At 44.7% G+C, this 21284-nt stretch overlaps 1 protein-coding gene across 2 annotated transcripts in view; it reads right to left on the reverse strand.

Moving 5' to 3' along the window:
* Positions 1-12593: 12593 nt before the first annotated feature.
* The window catches only part of dlst (dihydrolipoamide S-succinyltransferase), a 65916-nt gene continuing 57225 nt past the window's right edge, over positions 12594-21284 (reverse strand). For both annotated transcript variants that reach the window (XM_072493169.1, XM_072493176.1), the window contains 5 exons: positions 19705-19835; positions 18399-18472; positions 17930-18013; positions 16083-16250; positions 12594-14919 (listed from right to left, as the gene is read on the reverse strand). In XM_072493169.1, coding sequence (XP_072349270.1) covers positions 14785-14919; positions 16083-16250; positions 17930-18013; positions 18399-18472; positions 19705-19835 — 592 coding nt within the window. In that variant the 3' untranslated portion in view covers positions 12594-14784. The remainder of the gene's footprint in view (positions 14920-16082; positions 16251-17929; positions 18014-18398; positions 18473-19704; positions 19836-21284) is intronic.

The following is a 21284-nucleotide window of genomic DNA, read 5'->3' on the forward strand; positions in this document are numbered from 1 at the left end:
GCATCCAACTGCTGCTCCAACCAAACCATGTGGTCTGTGAGGAGCTCCAGTTGGGTGCACTTTCTGCAGATGAAGCCATCCGGGACGCTAGAAGCCTCCCGGACCTGCCACATCTCACAGTCAGAGCACTGCACCCCTCTAATTGACATTGCATCAATTAATTAGTAAATTAAATTTAAAAGTTATATAAAAAAGTTACTGTTAACTATATGTTACCTAGCACTAGATTTCTACTATAAATGTGAAACCTAAATACAGTACTCTCCGATCTCTGGTTTAGATACCCCTCTAAATTCTAATTAAGTAATTATGTTTAATTAGTTTACCAATGCTTAATTTTTTAAATTTAGTGTAGATTCCCAACCAGCCAATCAGGTAACAGCTTTTCTGTGATATCACTTCAGTTCCTTCCCCCCCCCCCCCCCCCCCACACACACACACACACAATTTGAAATGGTAATAAAAATAAAAATCACTTACTTACCTTCCGAGGGTCTCAGATGCTCTCTGGTTCTCTCCCTGCTGATTAAAAGTTACAGGCCAGAAGAAAGAGAGAGAACAAAACAGTAGGGAAAAATCACCTTCTCCTACTCTGCACCGAATTACCTCACTGCACCAAACTACCAAGTTCCAAATTCCCACTCTGGATGTGTCTCACTCAGGCTGTGTCTTTTTGACTTGGAGGTGATGGACAGACTTTGCGAAGTCAGGAGGTGAGTTACTCACCGCAGGATTTGTAGCCACTGACCTGCTCTTGTAGCCACGGTATTTATATGGCTAGTCCAATTCAGTTTCTAATCAATGCCAACCCCCAGGATGTTGATAGTTTGGGATTCAGTGATGGCAATGCCATTGAATTTCAAGTGGCTCATGGTTTGATTCTTATTGGAGATGGTCAGTGTCGGACATTGGTGTGACACAAATGTACTGGACACTTGTCAGCCCAAGCTTACATATTGTCCAGGCCTTGCTGCATTTGCCCATGTACTGTTTCAGTGTCTGAGGGCTCTCAAATGGTGAACATTGAAATCATCAGCAAACATCCCCACATCTAACCTTATGTTAGAAGAAGGAACTTGAAAAACAGCTGAAGATGGTTGGGCTTAGGACACTACCATCTAGGACACCTGCAGTGATGTTGCAGAACGGAGATGACCGACTATCAACAACCACAACTTTGTGCAGGTATGACTCCAACCAGTGGAGAGTCCCACCCCCCGTTTCCCATTGACTAATATTTCTAGGATTCCTTGATGCCATACTCGGTCAAATGCTGTCTTGATGATAAGGGCAGTGACTCGCACCTCACCTCTGGAGTTTGCACTTTTTTTCGTGTTTGAATTAAGGCGATAATGAGGTCAGGAGCCGAGTGTCCCTGGCGGAATCCAAACTGAGCGTCAGGTAGGTGCCGTTTGATAGCACTGTGGATGGCCTCTTCCATTACTTTACTGATGACTGAGAGTAAACGGATAGGCCGGTAATTGGCCGGGTTGGATTTGTGCTGCGTTTTATGTACAGGGCATAGCAGCACAATTTCCCACAGTAGATGCCAGGGTTGCAGCTGTATTGAAACAGCTTGGCTAGGGGCACAGCAAGCTCTGGAGCACATGTTTTCAGTACTATTACGACATACTTTTAGGGCCAATAGCCTTTACTGTATACAGTGCCTTCAGTCATTTTCACACGAGGTGAATCGAATTAGCTGAAGACTGGCGTCTGTGATGCCGGGTACTTCTGGAGATCTAGATGGATTGGCATCTCTGGCTGAAGATTGTTCCAAATGCTTCAGCCTTGCCTTTTGCACTAATGTGCTGGGCTCCTCCATCATTGTGGATATTTGTGGAGCCTCCTCCTCCAGTGAGTTGTTTTAATGGTCCACCACCATTCATGGCTGGATGTGGCAGGACTTCAGAGCTTAGATTTGATGCATTGGTTGTGGGATCGTTTCACTCCGTCTATCACTTGCTGCTCATGTTGTTTGGCATGCAAGTAGTCCTGTGTTGTCGCTTCAGCAGGTTGACACCTGATTTTTTTTAGTATGGCTGGTGGTGCTCCCAGTATGCCCTCCTACACACTTCATTGAAGTAGGTTGATCCCCTGGCTTGGTGGTAATGGTAGAGTGGAGGATATGCCATGGGGTTGCAGATTGCGGTTGAGTACAATTCTGATGGCCCACAGCGCCTCATGGATGTCCAGTCTGAAGTTGCTAAATCTGTTTCTGAATCTATCCCATTGGTGGTAGCGCCACACAATACATTGGAATGTATCCTCAAGGTGATTAGGGGACTTTGGCTCTACAAGGACTATGCTGTCGTCACTCCTATTGATACTGTCATGGGCAGATGCATCTGTGGCAGGCAGGTTGGTGAGGATGAGGTCAAGTATGTTTTTCCTTCTTGTTGGTTCCCTCATCTCCTGTCGCAGACCCAGTCTAGCAGTTGTATCCGTTAGGGCTCAGTCAGTAGAGGTGCCACTGAGCCACTCTTGGTGATGGACATTGAAGTTCCCCCACCCAGAGTACATTCTGTGCCCTTGCCACCCTCAAGTGCTTCCTCCAAGTGGTGTTCACCATGGAGTCCTGATTCATCAGCTAATGGTGGACGGCCCATGGTAATCAGCAGGTTGTTTTGCCCATAAGACATAAGAACTAGGAGCAGGAGTAGGCCATCTGGCCCCTCGAGCCATCTCCACCATTCAATGAGATCATGGCTGATCTTTTGTGGACTCAGCTCCACTTTCCGGCCCGAACACCATAACCCTTAATCCCTTTATTCTTCAAAAAACTATCTATCTTTATCTTAAAAACATTTAATGAAGGAGCCTCGACTACTTCACTGGGCAAGGAATTCCATAGATACACAACCCTTTGGGTGAAGAAGTTCCTCCTAAACTCAGTCCTAAATCTACTTCCCCTTATTTTGCTTTCCCCTAGTTCTGCTTTCACCCGCCAGTGGAAACAACCTGCCCGCATCTATCCTATCTATTCCCTTCATAATCTTATATGTTTCTACAAGATCCCCCCTCATCCTTCTAAATTCCAACCCCTTTAGCTCTGGGATTAACCTAGTGAATCTCCTCTGCACACCCTCCAGTGCCAGTACATCCTTTCTCAAGTAAGGAGATCAAAACTGAACATAATACTCCAGGTGTGGCCTCACTAACACCTTATACAATTGCAGCATAACCTCCCTAGTCTTAGACTCCACCCCTCTAGCAATGAAGGACAAAATTCCATTTGCCTTCTTAATCACCTGTTGCACCTGTAAACCAACTTTTTGCGACTCATGCACTCGCACACCCAGGTCTCTCTGCCCAGCAGCATGTTTTAATATTTTATCATTTAAATAATAATCCCTTCTGCTGTTATTCCTACCAAAATGGATAACCTCACATTTGTCAACATTGTATTCCATCTTCCAGACCCTAGCCCATTCACTTAGCCGATCCAAATCCCTCTGCAGACTTCCAGTATCCTCTGCACTTTTTGCTTTACCACTTATCTTTTTAAAAAATATATATTTTATTCAAATTTTTCGGCCAAACAAAACAATACAAAGGTTTTCCTTTTTACAACAATAAAACAATATATATATATATAACAGTGACCGTTTTAACAAATAATATATAAACTAAATGGCAACTGCCATAACAAAAATAATAACTCTCCAGAGATAAAATCAAACAATCCAATATACATAACCAAGTACAAATATCTATACAAAAATACCCCCGAGGACCCGCCCGAGCCCTCCCTCCCCCCTGGGTTGCTGCTGTTGCCTTCCCATTTCCTTTATCGTTCTGCGAGGTAGTCAATGAACGGTTGCCACCGCCTGGTGAACCCTTGAGCCGAACCCCTTAGTGCGAACTTTATCCGTTCTAGTTTTATAAACCATGCCATGTCATTTATCCAGGTCTCCACGCCCGGGGGATTGGCTTCCTTCCACATAAGCAATATCCTTCGCCGGGCTACTAGGGACGCAAAGGCCAAGACATCAGCCTCTTTCGCCTCCTGCACTCCCGGCTCTTCTGCAACCCCGAATATAGCCAACCCCCAACCTGGCTCGACCCAGACCCCCACCACCTTCGAAAGCACCTTTGCCACCCCCACCCAGAACCCCTGCAGTGCCGGGCATGACCAAAACATGTGGGTGTGGTTTGCTGGGCTTCTCTAGCATCTCCCACACCTATCCTCTACCCCAAAAAATTTACTGAGCCTTGCTCCGGTCATATGCGCCCTGTGCAAAACCTTGAATTGTATCAGGCTTAGCCTGGCGCACGAGGACGACGAGTTTACCCTACGTAGGGCATCAGCCCACAGCCCCGCCTCAATCTCTTCCCCCAGCTCTTCTTCCCATTTCCCCTTCAGCTCATCCACCATGATCTCCCCCTCGTCCCTCATTTCCCTGTATATATCCGACACCCTACCATCCCCCACCCATGTCCCTGAGATCACTCTATCTTGAATCTCCTGCGTCGGGAGCTGCAGGAATTCCCTCACCTGTTGCCTCGCAAATGCCCTCAGTTGCATGTACCAAAATGCATTCCCTTGGGGCAACCCATATTTTTCCGTCAGCGCTCCCAGACTCGCAAACGTCCCGTCTACGAACAGATCTCTCAGTTGCACAATCCCAGCTCTCTGCCATGCTCCAAATCCCCCATCTATTCTCCCCGGGACAAACCTATGATTATTTCTTATCGGGGACCGCACCAAGGCTCCCGTCCTTCCCCTATGTCGTCTCCACTGCCCCCAAATTTTTAGCGTTGCCACCACCACTGGACTGGTGGTGTATTTCTTCGGGGAGAACGGCAACGGCGCCGTCACCAGTGCTTGTAGGCTGGTTCCTTTGCAGGACGCCATCTCCAATCTCTTCCACGCCGCTCCCTCCCCTTCTCCCATCCACTTACACACCATTGAGATATTGGCGGCCCAGTAGTATTCACTTAGGCTCGGTAGTGCCAGCCCCCCCCCCTATCCCTGCTACGCTGCAAGAACCCCCTCCTCACTCTCGGGGTCTTCCCGGCCCACACAAAACTCATGACACTTTTCTCAATTTTCTTGAAAAAAGCCTTCGTGACCATCACCAGAAGGCACTGAAACACAAAGAGGAATCTCGGGAGGACTACCATTTTGACCGCCTGCACCCTACCCACCAGTGACAGGGGCACCATGTCCCATCTCTTAAAATCCTCCTCCATCTGTTCCACCAATCTTGTTAAATTAAGCCTATGTAAGGTTCCCCAACTCCTGGCTATCTGAATCCCTAAGTACCGGAAATCTCTTGTTACCTTCCTCAGCGGGAAATCATCTATTCCCCTGCTCTGCTCCCCCGGATGCACCACAAACAACTCACTCTTCCCCATATTCAATTTGTACCCCGAAAATTCCCCAAACTCCCTGAGTGTCTGCAGTATCTCAGGCATCCCCTCCACTGGGTCCGCAACATACAGCAATAAATCATCTGCATACAAAGATACCCGGTGTTCTTCTCCTCCCCTGAGTACTCCCCTCCACTTCCTGGAGCCCCTCAGTGCTATGGCCAGGGGCTCAATCACCAATGCAAACAGTAACGGAGACAGGGGACACCCCTGCCTCGTCCCTCTATGAAGACAGAAGTAGTCAGACTGTTCGTGACCACACTCGCCACCGGGGCCCTATACAGCAGCTGTACCCATCCAATAAACCCTTCTCCAAAACCAAATCTCCTCAGCACCTCTCACAGATAATCCCACTCCACTCTGTCGAATGCTTTCTCGGCGTCCATCGCCACCACTATCTCCGCCTCCCCCTCTGGTGGGGGCATCATCATTAGCCCTAACTACCTCCGTATGTTCGTGTTCAGCTGTCTCCCCTTAACGAACCCAGTTTGATCCTCGTGGACCACCCCCTGGCCAAGGTGATGGCGACGAGGATACAGGAGCTTAGCATCTACATTTAAAAGGGAAATGGGCCTGTAGGACCCACACTGCAGCGGGTCTTTTTCCTTCTTCAAAAGGAGCGATATCGTCGCCTCCGACATAGTCGGGGGCAACTGCCCCCTTTCCCTGGCCTCATTAAAGGTTCTAGTCAAAAGCGGGGCCAGTAGGTCCATATATTTCCTATAAAATTCCACCGGGAATCCGTCCGGTCCCGGGGCCTTCCCCGCTTGCATGCTCCCAATCCCTTTTACCACCTCCTCCATCTCAATCTGTGCTCCCAGTCCCGCCCTCTCCCGCTTCTCCACCTTCGGGAATTCCAGCTAATCCAGAAAACACCTCATTCCCTCCCAGGGGCTGAGCCTTATATAACCTCTCATAGAATGCCTTGAACACCCCATTCACTCTCTCCGCTCCCCGTTCCATCTCTCCCTCCTCATCTCTCACCCCACCTATCTCCCTCGCTGCTCCCCTCTTCCTCAATTGGTGGGCCAGTAGCCGACTCGCCTTCTCTCCATACTCATACTGTACACCCTGTGCCCTCCTCCACTGTGCCTCTGCCTTACCCGTGGTCAGCAGGTCAAATTCCACATGTAACCTTTGTCTTTCCCTGTACAGTCCCTCCTCCGGTGCCTCTGCATATTGCCTGTCCACCCTCAAAAGTTCTTTCAACAATCGCTCCCTTTCTTTACCCTCTTGCTTCCCTTTATGTGCCCTTATGGATATCAGTTCCCCTCTGACCACCGCCTTCAACGCCTCCCAGACCACCCCACCTGAACCTCCCCATTGTCATTAAGCTCCAAGTACCTTTCAATACACCCCCTCACCCTTAAACATACCCCCTCATCCGCCAATAAGCCCATATCCATTCTCCAGAGTGGGTGCTGTTCTTTTTCCTCTCCTACCTCCAGGTCTACCCAATGTGGAGCGTGGTCCGAAATGGCTATGGCCGTATATTCCGTCCCTGTCACCTTCGGAATCAGTGCCCTTCCCAAGACAAAAAAGTCTATCCGTGAGTATACTTTGTGAACATGGGAGAAAAATGAGAACTCCTTACTCCTAGGCCAACTAAATATCCAGGGGTCTACCCCTCCCATCTGCTCCATGAAGTCCTTGAGCACCCTGGCCACTGCCGGCCTCCTCCCGGTCCTGGACCTGGACCGGTCCAGCCCTGGATCAAGCACCGTATTGAAGTCTCCCCCCATTACCAACTTTCCCGCCTCCAGGTCCGGGATACGTCCCAACATACACCTTATAAAATTTGCATCATCCCAGTTCGGGGCGTAGACGTTCACCAAAACCACCGCCTCCCCTTGCAATCTGCCACTCACCATCACATATCTACCCCCACTATGGTCTTTGCCTCAAACAGTACCCGTTTCCCCACTAAGATAGCCACCCCCCCTATTCTTCGCATCTAAACCCGAATGAAACACCTGTCCCACCCATCCTTTACGTAGTCTGACCTGGTCTATCAGTTTCAGATGCGTCTCCTGCAACATAACCACATCTGCCTTTAATTTCTTTAGGTGTGCGAGTACCCGTGCCCTTTTAATCGGCCCGTTCAGCCCTCTCACGTTGCACGTGATCAGCCGGGTTGGGGGGCTCTTTACCCCATCCCCCCCTTGTCGACTAGCCATCCCCTTTTTTAACCCAGCTCCTCACCCGGTTCCCACGTACCCGTATATCCCCCCGATGGTGCCCTCCCGCCTCGACCACCCCATCCCATGACAGCTCCCCCTTCTCCTTAGTAGCAGCAACCCAGTTAACCCCCCCTCCCCCCTCCGCTAGATCCCCCTCTAGCGTAGTTGCACCCCCCATGTTGCTCCCAGAAGTCAGCAAACTCTGGCTGACCTCGGCTTCCCCCCTTATCCTCGGCTCCCACTGTGCGAGGCCCCCTCCTTCCTGCGTCCCTGTTCCCGCCATAATTACCATAGCGCGGGAACAAAGCCCGCGTTTCCCACTCGGCCCCGCCCCTAATGGCCGGTGCCCACAGTTCCTCATGGTCTCCACCCCCCCCCCCCCCCCAACATGGGGAAGAGAGAAAAGTTACAGGATCACAAAATTAACAAATTGAAAAATCATTCCCCCCCCCCCCCCCCCCGTCCCCTATAATCACCCCACCACTTTGTCCCAAAAGCTCTTTCTCTCGCCAGACTATTCCAGCTTCTCGTCCACAATGAATGTCCACGCCTCTTCTGCCGTCTCAAAGTAGTAGTGCTTCCCTTGGTGTGTGACCCACAATCCCGCCGGTTGCAACATTCCAAACTGGACCTTCTTTTTGTGAAGCACCGCCTTAGCCCGATTGAAACTTGCCCTCCTTCTCGCCACCTCCGCACTCCAATCCTGGTATACGCGGATCACCGCGTTCTCCCACCTACAGCTCCGAGTTTTCTTCGCCCATCTGAGAACCGTCTCTCTGTCATTGTAGCGGAGAAACCTCACCACTATAGCTCGAGGTATTTCTCCAGCCTTTGGTCTTCGCGCCAGAACTCGATAAGCTCCCTCCACCTCCAAAGGGCCCGTCGGGGCCTCCGATTCCATTAGCGAGTGAAGCATCGTGCTCACATATGTCCCGACGTCCGCCCCTTCTGGAAGACCCAGGACTCTTAAATTCTTCCTCGAGTTATTCTCCAGCGCTTCCAACCTCTCCACACACCTTTTATGCTGTGCCTCGTGCGTTTCTGCCTTCACCACCAGGTTCTGTATTTCATCTTCGTTTTCAGCAATCTTTGCCTTCACGACCCGAAGCTCCAGCTCTTGGGTCCTCTGCTCCTCCTTTAGTCCTTCAATCGCCTGCAATATCGGGGCCAACAGCTCCTTCTTCAACTCCTTCTTCGGCTCTTACACACAGTGCCGCAGGAACTCTTGTTGCTCCGGGCCCCATAACAAACGGCCACCTTCCGACGCCATCTTGCTTTGAGCTTCCCTTCCTTGCCGCTGCTCCAGAGGATCCTCCGCAATCCGGCCGCTATCCTCTCCCTTTTCCATGCGTGTCCGGGGGGATTCCCTTCTGGTTTATAGCAGTGTTTTTGCTGTTTAAATTGCCGTTGGGGCTCCTATTAAGAGCTCAAAAGTCCGTTCCAACGGGAGCTGCCGAAACGTGCGTCTCAGCTGGCCATTGCCGCACCCAGAAGTCCACCACTTATCTTAATGTCATCTGCAAACTTGGAAACATTGCCCTTGGTCCCCAACTCCAAATCATCTATGTAAATCGTGAACAGTTGTGGGCCCAACACTGATCCCCGAGGGACACCACTAGCTACTGATTGCCAACCAGAGAAACACCCATTAATCCCCACTCTTTGCTTTCTATTAATTAACCAATCCTCTATCCATGATACTTTCCCCTTAATGCCATGCATCTTTATCTTATGCAGCAACCTTTTGTGTGGCACCTTGTCAAAGGCTTTCTGGAAATCCAGATATACCACATCCATTGGCTCCCTGTTATCTACCGCACTGTTAATGTCCTCAAATAATTCCACTAAATTAGTTAGGCACGACCTGCCCTTTATGAACCCATGCTGCGTCTGCCCAATGGGACAATTTCCATCCAGATGCCTCGCTATTTCTTCCTTGATGAGAGATTCCAGCATCTTCCCTACTACCGAAGTTAAGCTCACTGGCCTATAATTACCCGCTTTCTGCCTACCTCCTTTTTTAAACAGTGGTGTCACGTTTGCTAATTTCCAATCCGCCGGGACCACCCAGAATCTAGTGAATTTTGGTAAATTATCACTCGTGCATTTGCAATTTCCCTAGCCATCTCTTTTAGCACTCTGGGATGCATTCCATCAGGTCCAGGAGACTTGTCTACCTTTAGCCCCATTAGCTTGCCCATCATTACCTCCTTGGTGATAACAATCCTCTCAAGGTCCTCACCTGACATAGCCTCATTTCCATCAGTCACTGGCATGTTATTTGTGTCTTCCACAAAAAAACGACCGACCCAAAAAACCTGTTCAGTTCCTCAGCCATTTCCTCATCTCCCATTATTAAATCTCCCTTCTCATCCTCTAAAGGATGTTTGACCTGAAGCCATGAAACTTCATGGGGTCCTGAAGCCATGTGACCTTGGGGTCCATAATTGATATTGAGGACTCCCAGGGTATTTTCCTCCTGACTGCATACCACTGTTCCCGCCATCTTTGCTGGGTCTGACTTGCCGGTGGGACAGGACCTACCCAGGGTTGGTGATAGTGGTGTCCAGGATGTTATTCCATGAGTGTGAGTATGTCAGGCTTGAGTATGACTAGTCTGTCTGACAGCTCTCCCAATTTTGGCACAAGTCCGCAGATGTTAGCAAGGGGGACTTTGCAAGGTCGACGGGGCTGGGTTTGCCGTTGTCGCTTCTTGTGCCTAGGTCTGTGCCAGGTGGTCTGTCCAGTTTCTTTAATTTTTGACTTTAGAGCCGTTTGAACAAATGGCCAGGCCATTTTAGAGGGCATTTAAGAGTTAACCACATTGCTGTGGATCCTAAGTCACATGTAGGCCATACCAGCTGACTGAATTGGATTTGTGGTACAGTGAAAAGTATTTTTCTGCATGCGGCTCAAACAGATCATTTGTACATGAAAAGAAAATACGTAATAGGGCAGCACAAGGTACACAATGTAAATACGTAGACACCGACATCAGGTGAAGCATATAGGAGTGTTTCCTTCCCTAAAGGACATTAGTGAACCATCATACCTTTGTGTTTTAGTATTTGAGGATTTATTCAGACGAGTTTTAATGTGTACAACAATGGCTTATATCAGAATAGCAGCAGGATCGACCATTCTAATTTAACTGAGTAACTATATTTTTGGGCAGCACAGCAGCACAAGTGGATAGCACTGTGGCTTCACAGTGCCAGGGTCCCAGGTTTGATTCCCCGCTGGGTCACTGTCTGTGCAGAGTCTGCGTGGGTTTCCTCCGGGTGCTCCGGTTTCCTCCCACAGTCCAAAGATGTGCAGGTTAGATGGATTGGCCATGTGTTAAATTGCTCTTAGTGTCCAAAAAGGTTAGGAGGGGTTATTGGGTTACGGGGATAGGGTGGAAGTGAGGGTTTAAGTGAATCAGTACATACTCGATGGGTTGGAATGGCCTTCTTTTGCACTGTATGTTCTATATCATAATTCCCTCGGGTGAGGGCAGAGGAGGAGTGAAGAGGGACGTGAGGTGGGTAAATAAACTTTTAAACTTGACGAACATTTAACTTACCCTACCAAGGTATGAACTGTAAAATCAGCTAACTGAATGGTAAATAAACAAAGTTGAAATGAATGCTGGAAATCTGAAATCCAGAAAACACTGCACCATACAGGCATGTGAGAGAAAGGCAGATTCACATTGCATGCATCAGTATCCATTTGTAGATTGGATGAATCAGGCTCAAGCACCATGGTATAAGAACACATTGTCCTTAAGAACTTGCGCACAAATCTAGTGTACTAGACCAAATATGTGCAAAATGCCAGGCATTCACATATGAAGATTGTGGAGAGAAGGAAAGTTACTTTGTTTTCGCTCTATAATGGCCTGTTTTCTGTCTGTATTTCTAAAATACTATATAGATCAAGAGAACTTTGAACTGGCCTTTTTTTCCCACTCCCTGGCTCTCCGCATTGATGCCATATGTAGCACTCCAACTGCATGGCACAGTTGTTAACACTGATGCCTCACGGTGCCAGGGACCCGCATTCAATTCTGACCTTGGGTGACTGTCAGTGGAGTTTGCACATTCTCCACGTGTGTGCGTGGGTTTCCCCCGGGTGCTCCATTTTCCTCCCACAATTCAAAGATGTGCAGATTAGGTGGATTGGCTATGCTAAAATTGACCCTTAAGTGTCCAGGTTAGGTTATGGGAATGGGGCAGGGTGAACAGGAGAGTGGACATGGGTAGAGTGCTCATGCAAAGGGTCGGTGAACACTCAATGGGTTCCTTCTGCACTGTAGGGATTCTATGAGCTGCTACCCAGTTGAGATTAAATAACTTAAGGTTGACCAGGGAACACCTGGGAAGGCAACACAATGGGTCAGTACACAATCCCCTTCCCATCAATGCTTGTCTCAAAAACTGTGTTTCTTTCATTAAAGCTTCCGGTGCCCCACTGCTCACCTAGACACATCCACTTAAAAGGCCCATGTGTACCGATCTGTGGCCATTAAGTCTCTTCTCAGTTGGTCTCCTGACCTACAGCGATACATCAAATCAACAAACTCCCATGAAGAAGTCCCGATGGTCTTACAAGGGATGAAAGATTCTTCCCCTTACCAGGCTGATCCAGAAACCCTTCAACTGGCAGTAATCCATTGTAAACAGGCCCCAGCTGTTTTCTAGAAGGTTCAAGTAGACATCTAGCAGAACTATGGCATATGGAACACTTTCACCCCACTGCCCCTGACCGCCCCCCCACCAACAACTCCCCTCTTCCCCCCCACCAACAATCACCCTCCTCTTCCCCCCCACCCTCCTCTACTGCTCCCCCACTAACAACCAACAACCACTGCAAAGAAAATTAAGGACTGCGTTTAATATAGGAGAAGCACAGAATTCAAACTCATGCAAACACCACACAGGACTTCTATATAACAGAAAGAATGGCGGGTGAAAGGCAAAGTAGAAGGGAGCCTGTCCCACTCCTATTCTTGTTCCCAAGTTCCTAAAGCAGCTACAAGAAGATTTGAACAGATACATACATTTATTTTTATTTTCAATATTACCAATACATAGCAATTTCTCCTTTGCATCATTCCAACTTACTGTCTCATTACTGCTCATCAATTTAGATCTCTTTGGAATTTTAGTAACTGACTGAGTGGTACAAGCCAACACTAAGCATCCTAACTGTCATGAAAGTCACATCAGGAAAAGCACCAACTAGGAGAGGATCAAATGGTACAATGAAATATAAACCAGCATATTGGTGCATCCAGCTGGCACATAAGCGTTTGAGTTTACATGGCAGCAAGTCGACAATAACCCACATGTAGTTTGTTCTTTACACTTTTTGGTTAACAGTTTCTCACCCACAGGTTGACTTCCTTCATCCCAATGACCGCACTGCGGTGCAGGTAATTAAAAAATAAAAAATACGCAAACATGCAACCATCTCCCATGGCCAGGACTGCAACAGAGTAGATTGTCTCACAAGTGAAAATATGGCCCAAACCATGTATCAAATATTTAAAAGTGGTGTAGTTTGAGGGAAGTAATATTGATTATGTGTAAGTCTGTGTGAATTTGTGGGAGCAGCATTTCTGTGATTGTGTATATTTGTGAGAAAAGAATAACAGCTGGGGATATGGCTAATTTTTCAGAAAACACCCAGTAATGACAAAGAGGACATGCCTACCTTGTCAACTAAAATTTAATGCTAACTTTCTCCTCATTCTCCTTCCACCAGCATCCCCACCATCAAACAACATAACTTCAAGTGTCAACTCCTTCCACCCAGCCTGTCATTTTCAATCTTTGTGCACCATAGTCCAAGACTGACAAATTCTTGCTGACTGACTAGTATCTTCTCCATTGGAATAGAAGATTGTTGCCTATATTTACATTTCAGAACTGACTTCCACTACTTTATCAATTTGTACAATTATAATCCATCTACGCGAGAAGAACAGTGCATGTCAGGTAGTAGTTTACAGCTAATGATCACTTAAAAAACAAACTCAATTCAACAAGGGCTGTAGGAATATTTCTGTATGTCAAAAAAATTCAGAAAGATCCACAGATCTGTTTGTTCAAGTAATACCGGACTTGGTGAATAAGTTGCCCAACCTTATTATCGCACGAATCTTAATACTGTCTGTAGACCTCGATACTCCACAGGATGAAAGGTTGTGCGTATTTATTCATCTGTGAAGCCAGTTTAACTCTGAAGGCAGTAAGTAATTTCAATGTGGAGGAAGCAATATTTGGTTAGAAAGATACGGTTTTGTTTTCACCCAACTAAGCAGTGGCCTGGTCCCAAGGTGCAATGTTTGGAGGATTGGACTAATGGCATGCTGCACAGCAGGGTGGCGCGTAGGGACTCACGTTCCTGATGCAAAGGTGGTTTTAAGTCCCTAGTTTTAGTTGAGCTGTTTGGAAAGAGGTGGTGAAGGAAGGAGAGAATGAAAAAGCAGTGAATCTGGTACAGGGATGTAGCCACAGGAAAAACCTAAATAGGCTTAGTGCAAGTGTAAACACAACATTTTCATATAGTACATTTATGCCTCAGACTTGGGGCAACTTTGCTGCAGAAACTGCAACACCTTTGCAACAAAAGGTCCCAGAAAAATTAAAGAAAAACAATGCATTGACTTTCTACCTGTACTTTTGAGTGGTTGGGGAATTACATTGCTGAAGTATTTTCTGTTGGGACAGTGCATTTTTGTGATCAGCGTAAAAATTGTAAATGGCATGCAATTAAATATTTCAGCCCTGCTCCACAGTTACGTAACACTCCCCAATTAAGAACAGCATTGGTTAGAGGTTTCTCTACTTGCCTCAGCAGCAATCACAGACGAGCAATCTTAACACATCAGTCTGACATTTCCAGCTCCTGCACCAGTCAATCTTTGGGATTTCTTTCAGCCTAACTCCCAGTTCTATGCTTGTTTAAATCAAAATTATGAAGCTGCTTCCCTCAACAAAAACATGTCCAGCGACAAGTTAGCAATGTTAGTATGATCACTCAAAATATGAATTAGCTGTAAAGTCTCTGACATGCAATATCGTTCCATCATAAATCATTCCTACTATTCCTACACAATTGCAATCTGTCCATAAGACATTAATTTATCATTTTAAACATCCAAAAAGGTTGAACAAACATTTAATATGTGGAAAATGTATACAGTGTGTTGAGTATTTTTAAAAATAACTATTAGAGTTTAAATGTCAAGGAGCAGCACACGGGGGTCTTCAACTGCAGCTTTAATTTTTCGGAGGAAAAGTACAGCTTCTCTGCCATCGATCAAGCGGTGGTCGTAGGTTAGGGCCACATACATCATGGGACGGATCACAACCTGCAATAAGAGGGAAACATGCATGACATGCTGACAGCGGATACAAGCTGTCCCTTTAAATGGGAACTTTGTGCCACCAGTTCATAAGACCACCTTCAAAAACAAAGGCAATGCACTCACCCAGCCAAAGGTGCATCACCAATACAAGATAACATCCTGACCGAGTTGATACAAGCCTATCACCATCACAGGACAACTTGTTCACTGGTCATCAGAAGGTTCACAGTGTGAGACAATGCTTCTGCAGTTACCACCAGTACCAACATAAGACAACTCATTACACCAGGGTAAGGAAATCTTTACAAGATCTAGCACTGGCCTGTCAGCTGTACCAATGCAATGCAACCTCGTCAAATTGCTACTAATGTGGATATAAATTTCAAAAATTAATTCACCCTTCACTCCAGCAAAACTGGAACAACAAAATGAGGTCGGCTTGAGGAAATGCAGCTCATTGACAGTCATATCTAAACATGAAGCCATTTTTAACAGATAACTTCATGTGAATTCTTATCATTAACTTGATTAACAGATGGGCCACAAATACAACACATTACTCATGCGTTTATTAGCTTGAGTTATAGCTTCAATGTCAAAAACGGGCTAAAGTGAAAATCCTGATTCCAACATCACTAAATGTGCCACGGGAGAATATTTTTTCCCTAAATATTATAAATGTGTCAAGTATAGTGATGAAGGTGGAAGGAAGATCTATCAGTTCCCTAAACAAAACTAATGGCCAAAGAGAATTTGTGCTCGTGGAGCTGATTTTCCAACAGATTTACACAACATGTGGTTCTCTGTACAAATGGTTATGCTTTTCACTTTGTGCTCTACTTGTACATAGATGCAGTCCCCTGTAAATAGATGCAGTCAGTCAAGTGGGACTCTGAGCCTAGCTTGAAAGTAATGTGTTTATTAATTCTCTTCACATCATGATAGCAAATATAAAGTTTAAAAGATCTCCGCAGAGACAGAAAATTACAGCATTGCTACTTGAAGTTGTGAGGAAATTAGACAAATCTATTGCAAGAAGTATTAAAATATCCTAAATGTACTTCACACTGCTGACATCAAGTTGCAATCTGTTCGGTCACAAAGAAAAGGCGCAATACTTACAACAGGGATAATAAACCGGAAAAACAAGACAGGATTTCACTCACCTGCCCCTTGACTGCAACTGGCCTATCAAAGATACCGTGCATGCCTAGGATGGAAGACTGAGGAGGGTTGATAATCGGTGTCCCAAACATTGAGCCAAACACTCCTCCATTACTGATAGTGAAAGTACCTCCATCCATGTCTTCTATAGCTAATTCATTTTTACGGGCCTACAGAAAGACAATTCAACAAAAATGTGTTAGGTCCTTCAAGTGTCAGAGCTTCTTCCATCATACTAATACAGTTGCATCCTGGGGCCAGTTTAGCTCAGTTGGCTGGACAGCTGGTGTATGATGCAGAGCAAGGTAAGCAGCGCGGGAGCAATTCCCGTACCGGCTAAGATTATTCACGAAGGCCCCGCCTTCTGAAATTTTCCCCTCGCCTGAGGTGTGGTGATCCTCAGATTAAATCACTGCCCATCAGCTCTCCCCCCTCAAAGGAGAAAGGAGCCTAAGTTCTGGGACTATGGCGACTTTACAGCTACATCTTAGATTTTTGCACCCTACACCCCTTCACACAATGTGAAATTATGCACTTGGGTGGAAGGAATAGGGAGTGACAATACAGACCAAATTATCATAATCCTACAAATATGTACAGGATCAGAGGGACCTGGGAACTCATGTATATAGATCTCTGTAGGTAGTGGCATGTTGAGACAACTGTTGGCAAAGCATATGGGCTTCATAAATAAAGTGGAGTACAAAGGCAGAGAAGTTATGCTGACCCTATATTAGTTGTGGCCTAACCAGAACTTAAATATTGCTTCCACACTTTAGAAAGGATGTGACGGTCCTTGAAGGAATGCAGAAGAGATTTACCAGAATGGTTCCAAGGATGAGGCATTTTAGCTACAAGGTTAGGTTGGAGAAGCTGGGCTTGTTCTCCTTGGAGCAAAGGAGATTAAGGGCTGATTTGATTGTGGTGTACATTATTATGATAGATTTTAGAGAAGATAAACAAAGAAAGGCTGTGCCCATTAACTGATTTTACAAGGTTCAGGGGACAACAACTTACGGTTTTGGGCAAGTGGTGCAGGGGGAAATGTGAACAACGTTTTTAAGCAGCAAATAGTAATAACCTAGAACTCTCTGCCCAGGAAAATAAATTGGATAAGCATTTGGATGAGCAAAATAAACTTTTATTAAAATATAAATTTAGAGTACCCAATTCATTTTTTCCAATTAAGGGGCAATTTAGCATGGCCAATCCACCTAGTCTGCAAATCTTTGGGTTGTGGGGGCGAAACCCACGCAAACACGGGGAGAATGTGCCAACTCCACGCGGACAGTGACCCAGAGCTGGGATCGAACCTGGGACCTCGGCGCCATGAGGCAGCAGCTCTAACCACTGATCAAAATAAACTTAACAGGGTTATGGGGCTAGAACAGGGGCACATGACTGATGGTTTGCTGTAAAAAGAGTGAGCATGGACTTAATGGGCCAAATGGCCACCTTCTGTGTTCTAATGACTCTTCTCCGATGGGCAATACAAAGATTAGTCCTTATTTTCTGTTCCTGTATTTACTTTGCATACACTACTTTTCCATTCAAGTCTCATTTCCCATTGTATAAAAAGTAGTTTGCTCCTACAGAATTACATTAATTCTGTGATAATTAAACTTTTTGCCTTGCCACAAGGCTTTGATTTGTCTGTTCTAATCCACAAACATGAACACCCCGCGCCCAAAATATTAACACAACAAAATTTGTACTGAAACAATTTGGGCACTGTTGTAAGAGCTTGAAAAAGCAGCAATACAGACAGTCACAGCTCAAACCAGCAAGTAATTAACACTAATAGGAGCCAAAACCTTAAACAGTCATAACTAACACGAAGAACAATTACCTTCTCTCCTAGCTCATTAATCGCTTTCTCAATGTCAGCGTAGTTCATTGTTTCAACATTTCGGATTACGGGAACTACCAAGCCCTGTGGAAGAACATAAAATTGTCACCTTGCTTTTATGTAATGGCTTCAATGTACTAAAATGTTCCAAAGCTGCTTCAGAGAGGAGACATAGGGAATGCATAGTAATCAGAGAAAATATATTTTTTAACCTGACAAGAAAGGTTCCACCACCAATTTACACACTATCCCGACTTGGAAATATATCACTGTTCCTTCATCATTGCCTGGTCAAAACTCTCGACCTAACAGCACCATAGAAAGTTCTTCATCACAAATACTGCAGTTCAAGAGGGCAGGTCACCATCACTTTCTTAGCAATACATACAGCCAGTGAAGTTAACATTCCATGAAGGATGAAAGAAATTAAGATGCCAGTTACCATCAGTGAATATTGCACAATACTGACCTTTGGTGTTGCAACAGCCACGCTGATGTCTATATAATCTCGGTAGACCATTTCTTTGGTTGTATCATCAATAACTGTGCGGAAAAACAAATTAAACCACTGAAAGGCTGCACTAGTGATTGAATTCAAAAATAATGTCCTGACATTGCAGTGGAATCAAGCGCTATGGACAAGACATCTTACTGCACAATGCATCTAAATATTTCACGTCCAAATTGCACTAACTACTAATGTCCTTTTCCAAATGCATTCTCTTTATGGAAGTTTGTTGCTTTCTTGGTCTTTTGTTTTTTAAATTAAGTTCCTTTGTGTCACTTCCCAGCTGAGGGAGCAACATGTCCTGAAACAACAGCCCATTTTTCACCCTCCAATTTCTTGGTTAAGAGAAGGCCTCGTAACATACCACTCTTAACTTATGAACATGACGTAATTTAATTTAACAATTTCTGGAGGGATTCAAGCAAATTATTTTATACTCAAAGTAGCAACATCCCCTCAAGTTAATTTTGCTTGGGAAAACAAAAGGCCTTTGAGATTATTTTACTTTATGTTAATGAATATGAAGAGAAATGACAAAAATAACTCTGCTACAAAGTACTGGTTTGAATCAGGTTAGATTTTAATTTTCTTCAATAAATAAAGCTATTTTATGGTGATTTTCCCACCATACTGGGATAAATCACGAGTATTCACATTCATTAAAGGATTTCCCACTGTTGAATCCTGGCAGCTTTTCTTATACCAGAAGGCCCATTTATTAAATATTTACGAGACTAATATTTTTAAAATTGGGTCATTTAATCTTGCAACACAGATACAAAGCAAAAAATCAAATCCAAGTAAATATTGCAAAATGATTAGCTAATAATCTGTTGGGTAAATATGGAAACAAAAATGATTAATTATCAATTCTTTGTTAAAACTCCACTCACTAAGGGTCACTGAAATACTCATTTCAATTTATTCTTGAAATCGCAACCACATTTGTCTCAAAGTAGATCCTTGATTTTACCATCACTGTATTATTCTTGAAATATGAAGAATGTTAACAATCAGAAGAGGAGGCACCTCAAGCTTGCTCTGCTATTCAATGAGATCATAGGTTATTTGTGGCCTTAACTTCATTTTCTACCTGTCCCCCCCGTAACCCTCAACTCCCTTGTCGATCAAAAATCGAACTCAGCCGTGAACATATTCAATGACCTAGCCTTCACTGCTCTCTGTGGTAGAGAAGTAAACTTGGAATACTGTTCTCCACTCAAGTTGCTATTGGCAGGACTTAGTCTTATCCTTGGATGTTACATACCAGCATTTACCACTGGCTGGTTCTGCAGTGCAGAACTGGATGCTTTGACAAATGCAGACATGAAACCGAGCTTCATGTTGTGCTTCTTCAGGAAGGTTTCTTTGTGCAGAGTTCTCATTTCCTGGATGTTGCTGTGAGGGAAATGAAAAAAAAATCATCAACAGCCTTTGCAGAGCACAGGTATTTCCCCAGAAAAGCTGTACATTTTCACAGTATGTCAGCACATCAATGCTGTAAAACAGCGGGAGGTGGATTTGAATACACAATTTGTGACACGGTATGCACGATTCAATCGTCAAGCACAAGTTCAAACTTCCTTTTGTTCATGTTTTCCTAAACAACAAACCAATTGCTGGGTCCTCCTATATCGCCCATGCACATATATGAAATAGACAATTAGAAGGTTTTATTTAGAAAAGGAGGCAGGTACTTCTTTAAAAAAAATTAAAACTATGAGACCAATTGATAAGCGAGATTGATAGCTGGGAGGAATGATCAGGTTGATTTCAGCAGAACATACTCTGAGAATTGAACAAATGCAAAACATTGTCATTGCGAGTACCAAGCAGTTTTAAAAAAAACTTGCATTTACATTGCACCTTTAATGTAGAAAACAGGCAGTCAGAAATTGAGAAGAAAGCAGTTACACGTCAACGTTTCAGGTGTTTACATCCCAAATTATCAATGGTTTATTTGAAGGGTGTCCAATGCTTGCACATTAGAATAACTTGTTTTTGACATTTTAGTCAAATGCCCTTGAGATACATCCCAGTACTAGTTAGCCTTGTAATTATGCTCGTTTCATATTAAGTGGATTATTTCAACAGTCAGACCTAAATATTAGCGCCCAAAACATTTCCTTATCTGTTCCCTCCGTATATGCTGTTTGCTGAGTATTTCTTGCATTATGTTCTTTCACAATCGCACTTGTTTTCATTAAAGAAACGACAATGGAGAAAGATTCTATGTATGTTTTAAGACAAGGTTCAGACAACATTGCAATAAGTTTATTTTATTTAATTTAGCCTGCAGAAAAGTAATGACTCAGTAAGATTTAAGATTCAAAGGCATTTCCTTTTGTCTCCAATCCCACGGAAATTATAGATTTAATAGAACTAGCTCCCATAACAATTACCAGCATTAAAGAGTCGATACACATGGCTGCTTAGGAACAGGATTGAGTGTTACGTGGATTATGTACAGGTAGAGGTAACTAAATGTTGAGAATATACAGAGGCCTCTGACATTGAAAAGCATCAGATTAAAAGTATTTTCTGCTTTCAAGTTTTACTTCCTACTTGAACCTCTCCAGTTCTTTTCATGACGCTAAATTTTTCCTGGTTTAAGTACTGCATAATTATTTTATTTTTACTCGTGCCATTTATTATAGTATTAAATTGAAGTAAGCGACTATCAGTGAAAATCGTGCATTCATCTTGGGCTTTCAAGTTACGGAAGGCTTCTCAATACAAAGCACAATGACATCTCCTTTCATTCTCTTCTTCAGTTACGTTAATAAACAGTTATTATTAGCTCTTATTTTACATTAATGACTTTCAATTTCACTCTACAAACATTCA

The sequence above is a fragment of the Scyliorhinus torazame genome, chromosome 2, assembly GCF_047496885.1.
Source record: "Scyliorhinus torazame isolate Kashiwa2021f chromosome 2, sScyTor2.1, whole genome shotgun sequence".
In the NCBI taxonomy this organism is placed as follows: domain Eukaryota; kingdom Metazoa; phylum Chordata; class Chondrichthyes; order Carcharhiniformes; family Scyliorhinidae; genus Scyliorhinus; species Scyliorhinus torazame.